At 49.4% G+C, this 8,788-nt stretch overlaps 1 protein-coding gene across 1 annotated transcript in view; it reads right to left on the bottom strand.

Moving 5' to 3' along the window:
- Positions 1 to 384: 384 nt before the first annotated feature.
- The window catches only part of LOC138170960 (G-protein coupled receptor 83-like), a 10,151-nt gene continuing 1,747 nt past the window's right edge, over positions 385 to 8,788 (bottom strand). The window contains exons 2-6 of the mRNA XM_069100379.1: positions 4,103 to 4,428; positions 3,539 to 3,661; positions 3,050 to 3,183; positions 2,644 to 2,709; positions 385 to 859 (exon numbers count right to left, since the gene is read on the bottom strand). Of these exons, the coding sequence (XP_068956480.1) occupies positions 385 to 859; positions 2,644 to 2,709; positions 3,050 to 3,183; positions 3,539 to 3,661; positions 4,103 to 4,428 (1,124 nt within the window). The remainder of the gene's footprint in view (positions 860 to 2,643; positions 2,710 to 3,049; positions 3,184 to 3,538; positions 3,662 to 4,102; positions 4,429 to 8,788) is intronic.

The following is an 8,788-nucleotide window of genomic DNA, read 5'->3' as shown; positions in this document are numbered from 1 at the left end:
GCAGAATATCTGGTCTAGAGAGCTCTCTGGGTGATCTCTGGTGGACTATAAGCCATGAGGGACTCCTGCCATTCTGGTTCCCTCTCTGAGAGGTTGGCTGGTCAGCACCCGAGATGCCCAATCCCTGGCCTAAGGAACACCTGTTCTCTGCCCCATCCTGTGGCCTAGGTCCCTGGATATATGCCCTGGCTGCCAAGGGGAGAACATCTAACTCCAGAAACTCTTCGCCTCCTCCCTGCACTACAGGTTGACCATTGCCACTTGGGCCAAGCAATGGAGCTCCTGAGTTGGGAGCCACAGGATGGACTCTGATAGCTCCAGCCAGGCCTCCTGGGAAATTATCAGGGCTGGGGGGTGCAATCAGGGAATTTGGGGGAGCCGATCTCAGAGCAGGACGTGTACCTTCGGCGACAGCTGGCCGTCGGCCACTATAAGCCTCATGTTGTTCTCGAAATTCTCCAGCCCGCAATGCGCGAACTGAACGGGGCGCTGGTTGATCAGGGCAAACCATTGGCATGCAGAGAACACAGCACTCTTGGCCTCGGCGTCTGCACTGGCAATAACTGCCACATAGAAACTGAGGGGAAACGAGAAAATGACAATGCCCACAACGAGGACAAGGAGGAGCGCCAGGGTCTTCCTGCGGTTGGGGGCTGGCGGGACGACGTCTTCCAGCTCGAGAAACCGCATCTCTGCAGCAATGGTAAGCAGCTGCACCCTGGTCATGATCAGGAAGGCCTTGGTGGAAAGCAGAAGAGGGACCAGGAAGTACACACTGGTAATCACGATTTTGATAATCTTCATCACAAGCCAGTCGCTGTCTAGGATTTCGGGGAGGTGAGGCATCCATAGGTTCTCCCTGGGAAATAATCAATGGGCTCTGATCACCTGACAGTTGCTAAGACTCCTCTCAAGCACACTTTTCCTCCTCCAGAGGCACCAGTGCCCTGGAGACTTGCTTTACCTTCAGGAAGAGCCCAACAGATTTGGAACCAACTGGAGCTGGATCTTGGCTGTCACTACCTGAGTGGGTTCCTCTGACTCTGTGAATCTCAATTTCCTCATCTAGAAGATGGTGATACCTACACCAGCTACCTCAATACAATCTTATTCAATGGGTACCTATTATGAGCCAGACACCAGGCTAGTTGTCAGGGGACCTGGATTTGAGACCCAGCCAAGTCATTTACTATCTCTGTGAGAGTGAGCAAGATGGCTAATCTTCTGGGCCTGCTTTTCATCAGGAAAATGGAGATCGTCTATTGACATCCCCCACCTTGTCCTCTAAGTCTTGTTTTCTTTGAGATAAATATTCTCAGTTTTCTTCCCTATCCTCCTCTGGCGTGGACTCATCCGGTCCCTTCTCTTATGCTAGTTGACCTACCCTGGGCACTGGCCAATTTATCTCTATGCTATAAAAACTCATGCTAGTTGTTACTGGGACACATTACTTCCCTTCTCTTTTAGTGATTTTCTCATCTTCAGATTGGACTGTTCAGCCCTTCCCCACATCTCTTGATGCTGTTCTTGCAAGGATCCAGTCATCATAGATGGGAAGCAGAAAACATCTAGAAACTCTTGGTCCCAATTTGGAACCCTTTCAGCCAACAGAGGCTTCTTCCTGTGCAGATTTCCCCCCTTTCCCTCAATCCTTCCTTCCTCATCCAGTGGGCCTAAGACAGTGTCCTCCTGCCTCCTGTTCTTTCCTGTGAGCCAACAGCAGCCCTTGGACCATCCAGCCATTCCCAGCAGCCAGCAATGCCCAAGCAAAGCCATCTTCCTTGTCGTTGACCCCGGCTCATTCATCATACTGGCATCGTGAGTATATATACAAGTGTGGGGCAGGGGAGCACTCACTCATTATGCTGTTTGCTCAATAATTTGGTCAGCTTCGACAGCAGACACTGAGCAATATGGTCATTATCATAATAGGGCCCTGCTAGCTTCTGTTTTGGTCACTGAATAAATAAGAGAGGGGGCTGGGTTTATCAAGGGTATTCTTCCTTTCTCTGTACCCCACCACTCCCCACACCAGCTCTGCTCCTCCCCACAAGGCCTTTATCCTGTCCCCCTTCCCAGATCTGGCTGGGAGTGAAAGAGGAGACGGGGGGGTGGGTTGCAACCAGAGGGGAATGGAGTGTCTGTCTCAATAATGACCAGGCCTCACACCTATACCTGATACACCATCTTTTACAGTAGTCCAAAGGCAAATGTAGAAAGGAGGGTAGCAGCTAGGTGGCTCAGTGAATAGAGGCCCTAGAGTCAGGAGGACCTGAGTTTAAATCCAGCCTCAAACACTTACTAGCTATGTGACCTTGGGCAAGTCACTTAACCCCAATTGCCTTTCCTTCTTCCCTCCAAAAAGACAAAAAAAGAAAGGCTAAAGGTAGAATAATTGTGGATGGCTTTCCCATTGAAGGGTATAATTATATAGTATAAGAGTACACAGAAGGTTGACATGGTCTGTATCCCCCCAACACACACAGATCTTCAGTATTCAAAACTGCAGCAGCCACTGTAGCTTCTTTCCCACCCCCCACCTCTCCTCAGAAAGTCATCAGGGCAGGAGTCTATAAATGTCACCTGAACCTCTTAGGCAGTCTTAGTAGGAAGCAAAGGAGTAAAATGGCTATTGAGCCTTACCTGGGAGGCACGAAGCTGCCCTGCTCCTCATTCCCCTCCCCATTCTGATTTCTGCAGAGGTCTATCCTGGGGGGGGGGGGGGAAGAGTGACCTTTGCTTTGGTAGCCTGAACTGAAGTATCCTGGGATGAAGACCTGTAAAATGAGGGTGCCTGACCAAATGCACTCTAAGGTCCCTTTTGTAGTATGTGCCTACTGTAGGGTAAGCATTTAATAATTGCTTGTTTCACTGAAGTCACAATCCATGCCTATGACTGGCAAACCTTTTCTATCTTCCTTACAGGAGTCATTGGTGGCTATGTAGGGTTCCATCTGTATTAGAGAATTTGGAGTCCTAGGAAAGAACATGGAAGGAGGGGAAAGAATTGTTGGGAAGGCTCCAGGGTGGCTGGAGGGTCCTTACTCACCCGGGGCTGATCAGATACAAGTTCTGGTAGGTGAATCGGGGAAAAGAAACAGCTATCGCCAAAGTCCAGATCACTGCAACTCTCATCAGATGTTTGCTCATCATAGTCCCCAAAGTCAAAGGGGGGAGAATAGGCTGAAAGGGAAATGCCCCCATGAGACGTGGCAAGGAGAAAGGCTGCCAGATGCCCTAATCACAGCCCAGTTGCCCACATGTCCCACTCCTCAAACTGCTGGCCCTGCCTCAATTGGCCCAAGCTTAACAATGGTGTTGGCCAACCCTTGGAGGCATCCCATTGTATTCTCCCCCAACCTTCACAGAGGGCTTCTAAATCCAACCTGGGACGTGTGGTAAAGCTGGCCTCCCAGCACCCACCCTTCTTTGCCTTCTAAACCTAAAAGCTACCCTCCACACACACACACACACACACACACACACACACACACACACACTCACTCACTCACTCACTCACTCGCTCACTCAGACTTACCTGGGGGAGGTCCAAGAGAGTGAAGGCTAATGTCATCATAGCGGCGCTCAGGGAAAAATGAACGAGACGGAATATGAAACACAAAATCCGGCCTATCGTCGTCATCCTGTTGTTCTCTAGCACCTAATGGGCAAGGCAGGTAGAATCAGTAAGTGCATGAGTGTGGGGAGACAAGTTGGCTTATTGGGCAAGGGGGGTTGGGAGAGAGCTCAGGCCTCAAATGTCACCTATTTCGCTCTTATTGTCCTGCCCAGGAAGCTCTTAGTATGGGAGGGAACCCTTCATGCCTTTCCTGCCCCATTCCTGGTGATAGGGATGATGGGAGCAGAAATGCCTTGGCCATTTGTAAAATGAGTGGTGACTAACTGAAATAGAAAAGGCCTGAGAAGGTTGAGAGTCAAGGCATGAGGTTCTAGTCTGACTGCCCCTAGTATAACTTGAGTCAGCCACTTAGCTTACTTTCTTTATGGGATGACATGACCTCTGAGGTAAGTTCTTGGTTCTACAGTTCTGAGGCACTGGGGAGGGCAGGTTGCCCACCCACCTTGGCCCTGCCTCCCTTACCATGCTGAAAGGCATAGCGAACAGGGACCACACTAGATCCACGGGAACGATCTGGTGTATGAGCCTGTCTGCGGCGAGGCTGACGAGCGGGTGTCGGATGAACATCTGGCACAGCTTCAGGTCGCCGAACAGGGAAAAGGCAACGGCAAAGGCGTAGGCAAGCAGGGTCATCATCCTCACTTTGGCCATTGGGGTGCCCCACTTGGGCGGCTCCTTTACTGCAGGCTGATCCCATGGGTTGCTGGAGGTGCTGCTATTAGATGAGAAGGTTGAGCGGTTCCAAAGGACAGGGCTAAACCAGGTGAGAAGGTCCAGGCCAACAAGACCTGGGGGGTTTGCCTTGGGAAAACTTTCGTTTTCGTTTCGCCCCAGCCCAAGGGACGCAACCCAACCTGGGCCAAACTTGTGCCTAGGAAAGAGGCAGTCCTGGACAGAGGACTTTGAGAGATTTGTGTGCTGAGAACCAACCAAAGAGGGGGTGAGGTCACTGCTAGGCTTGGGGATCCAGAGGGAAAACTAGTTAGGGGAGGGGGAGGAGGAAGAAGAATGAAGAAAGAAGGGAGGGAGGACAAGAGGGATAGGCAGTGGAGAATGGGGGAAAGGAGGGGGAAGGGGACTGGGGAAAGAAGGGAGGGAGGGGAGGAAAGGAACAGAGAGGGAAGAAGGCTACAAAAAGGTGAGGAGGAGATAGCAGGGGATGGAGGGGGAGTGGGGGAGGGAGGAGGAGCAAGAGAGGAAGATGGAGTAGAGAAGGGAGGGGGAGCAGGGGAGGGAGCAGGAGAGGGAGGAGGAGCAAGGGAGAGAGATGAGGGAGGGGACAAGTTCTGGGGAAGAGGAGGAAGGAGGAGGAAGAGAGCTGGGGAAATGTTTTGGACAGGGCAAAGCTAGGAAGAATTGGGAGAAAAGGCCTTTTCAGTGACTCTTTGAGTCCCTCTTTCCCTCCTCCTATGGGGCTGGAGTCTGTCTCCCACTGAGCACGTGAACCCTGTCATTGCCACCTCATTTCTTAGGACCTCTCTAAAAATCAAATCACTTCCCCTCCTTCCAAAAACAACAGCAACGATCAGCAATTATCAGATTTGGTCAATCTTATTTTCCTTAAAGACATACACACGTATATGGTCTGAATTTATTTGCCCCTTGTTGTCTCAACCAGTCAAAAAGGATTATTCCTCAGCTAGTGTGAAAAATACCCCTACAAGTCTTGTCTATACATTCCAGCCCAAACCACAACCATTAATATATATGAATAATACCACTAACCCCAAACACTGAAGCAGGAGGGTTCCTGACCCGTTCCCTGCCTATGCAGACCCTACAGAGCCCAACTGCTGCCCCCCCAACCCCACCCACATGCTGGCCATCATTGCTCCAAGTCACCCCCCACCTCCAAGAACCCCCTTATACACACACACACACACACACACACACACACAGCCTGCCTTATCTCCAACAAGTCATGGAAATCACTTCTTTGGGGACCCAATTCACTCTTTTACCCTTTCTTAATTAAGGAACCTACTTCCCCTATTCAATTCTCTCAATATCCACTAAGCTTCCCTGCTCCTAGAGAACCCTGTTGTAAGGGATGAAGTCCCTGGCTAGATAGGGCTGAAAGGGGGGTCTGGAGCTTACAAGACAGGCAGTACAAATGCTAGGCAGTGCACTACAGATATCCAGGGCTCTGAGGAAGGGAGAGATTACTAAGGGTTGACCCTAGAATCCTATAGTATCTGAGCTAAAAGGCATCTAGTACAATATGCATCTTCACAAGAATTGCCCCCTACAAAAACCCTGACAAGTGATTGCCCAACCTCTTCTTGAATACCCAAAGTGACAAGGGGCTCACTACCCAGGCTACCTGCCTGTCAGGAGAGAGAGGTTTCAAGCTTCAGCTCTGCCACGCCCTCTTTCTGTGACTTGCCTGCTCCCTCAGCCTCAGTTTCCACTTCTGTAAAATGAGAGTGTCAGGCTAATTGATCTTTTAAGGTCCCTCTCAGCTCTGCCCTTTTATGATCTTTCCCAGTTGTGGCATTCTGTGCTATTGCCCCCCCCCCACCTTCCCCCATCCCCTGCTCTCGAACCTATGTTCAGAGATGCTTCCAGGTTTAATATTCTGTGATAGGAAGGGAGAATCAGACTGGGTTGAACAGGAATTGACTAGACAGAAACGCACTTGTTTTTGCATTGAGATTTCACCATAACAATCCTTGGACATCATCTCATTAATTTATGGAAGACTGTGATTTACCATACTGGCTTGCCTTAGACTGAATTCTGATCTCTTTCCTAAAGAGATATACCATAATTTTCACAGGTGGTGTGTGTGTGGGGGGGGGGGGGGGGGAAGGAGACAGAGAGAGATTGAGAGAGAGACAGAGAGACAGACAGAGACAGAGACATAGAGACAGAGAGACAGACAGAGAGAGACACACACAGAGAGAGAGAGAGAGAGAGAGAGAGAGAGAGAGAGAGAGAGAGAGAGAGAGGAAAGAGACAGAGAGAGATTGAGAGAGAGATAGAGACAGAGACAGAGACAGAGAGACAGACAGAGACAGACAGACAGAGAGAGACAGAGACACAGACAGACAGAGAGAGATAGAGAGAGAGAGGAAAAAGACAGAGAGAGATTGAGAGAGAGAGAGAGAGACAGAAACAGAGACAGAGAGAGAGACAGAGAGAGACAGAGAGAAAGAGAAAATTTGGGGCAGGGAGAAGAGACTAAGGAAAGCAAGGACCCCAAGGGATTCTAGACTAACTTTGAGGTGCTATGATGGGAGGGGGCAGAAGAGGGGCATAAAAGAAAATAGCCAAAGTCTAGAGACTAGCTCAAAAATGCAAACTGCAAGAATTACAGGAGATTTTTATTTACATGTAATTTATAGCATTACCTCCCCCCCAACAAACACACTCACTGGCTGGTTGGTCTCTGAGAATAAAAAGTACCCCAGGTTTTAAAAGCAGAACCTTGGCCAAAGGAGCCAATTAGCAAATGGTGGCTGCCCCTGTGACTGTTTACTGTGCCTTACCAAGGCCCTGGAGCTGGGGAAGGGCTTGGCCTGAGGATTCTTGGAGGGAGGAATAAAAAAGGGGGGGTGAGGGAAAGGGCATAAGATAAACATCATTTCAATGTCTCTTTTGGGGTGGGAGCATAAAGGAGAAAGGGAGAAGGGCAAGAAAGAAGGATTTATACAACAGCTACTATATGCAGCTATTGTGCTAAACACTTTTTACAGATAGTATCTCACTTGAGTCTCACAATAACCCTCTGAGCAGGTGCTATTAGTATCCTCATTTTACAGTTGAGGAAACTAAGGCATAGGGACTCAGGTGCCTAGAGCTCTCAGGAAGATTTTTTTTAATATAGAAGGCCTTGTCAAAAATCCTGACCTGTAGAGTAGTTTCATGCATTCACACCACTTCCTAATCAACAGCATCATTGGGAACATTCAATCCAACAACATTTAAGACCCATTTAAGTGCCTACTGTGTGCCCATACTTGTAGTGGATTACTCTGTATTCTCCTGGAGCCCACACCTTTGATATAGTTTAGAATGAGACACCCCCCACCTCACGCCCCCCCCAATCGCCCCCACCGTCCTCGCCCACTGCCCCCCCCCTGGAGTAGAGTGCAGACAATCGGCCCTCCCAATAGGTGGGAGAAGGCAAATAATTCAAATTTACAGGACCAAAATTGAAAGCCTAGATCTGCCCCTCCCTCTCTGAGAGATGCTGGACTAGCTGCCCTATGATTCTGTTTTCTCATCTGTAAAATGAGAGGTCTCTGCCAGTTTTAAAAAATTTTCAGTCATTTCCCCTCTCTTCTCTGGGCCTGCCTCAGCCCCTGGAGATGAGTTGTTTTTCTTCCCCCCCCCCCCCCCCCCCCCTGCCTGTTGCCATTTTCTCATCATTAAAATGGGGGGGAGCAATTAGGAGATTCCCAGATCTCTCAATCCTCAGCCTTGATCTGAGGGGTAACTGGCCAAGAACCCCACTAGAGTAGCTATGCTATGGGCAAAGCTTTGGGGAGTGAATCCCAGAGGGGGGCGCTTTTTCCTGCCCATTCCCCTACAAAGAGCCTTACAGAGCAAAACCCTAGATAAGGCACTTTCTCCCCATTTTGTCCCTGACTCACAAATGCTAGCCTTCCCTGCTTGTTGCTGCTTTGTCTCAATTTTCCTCTCTTGTTCATATATCTTTCCCTCAGAAATGTTTCCCATGCCCAGTTCTGAGGGCAGCACTGTCAAGCAGTGGTTTCTAAGACCCTGCTGGTGAATTTGTCCTCAGATTATCAGAATAGCATTAACTGGGTCCTCTAAGCTCCATTTGGAATCAGAAATGGTGCTCAAATGCTGGCTTTGCCACTCTCTACCTGGGGGACTTTAGGCAAGCCCCTTTGCCCATCTAAGGTTCATTTTCCCCCTCTGTAAAATTAAGAGATTGGACTAAAAACATTCTTAAGGTCCTTTCCAGCTCTGAATCTGTGATTTGATGAAATGGCCTCTTTCTGGCTGGGTGGTACAGTGGGAAGAGCTCTGAACCCAAGGAATCAGGAGACCTGGGAGCCTGGGACCCAGTACAAGCCTATTTCATAGCCATGGACACATCAACCTTAGGTATTAAAAGACCAAACTGTCAGCTTGTCAGGGGCTACTCCACAATGATAAAAATCCAAAGGCCAAAGC

This window comes from Petaurus breviceps, unplaced genomic scaffold (assembly GCF_028583685.1).
Source record: "Petaurus breviceps papuanus isolate PSGF00001 unplaced genomic scaffold, PetGlider_PUasm1.0 400, whole genome shotgun sequence".
Classification (NCBI taxonomy): Eukaryota; Metazoa; Chordata; class Mammalia; order Diprotodontia; family Petauridae; genus Petaurus; species Petaurus breviceps.
This window is presented reverse-complemented; position numbering and strand designations above follow the sequence as displayed.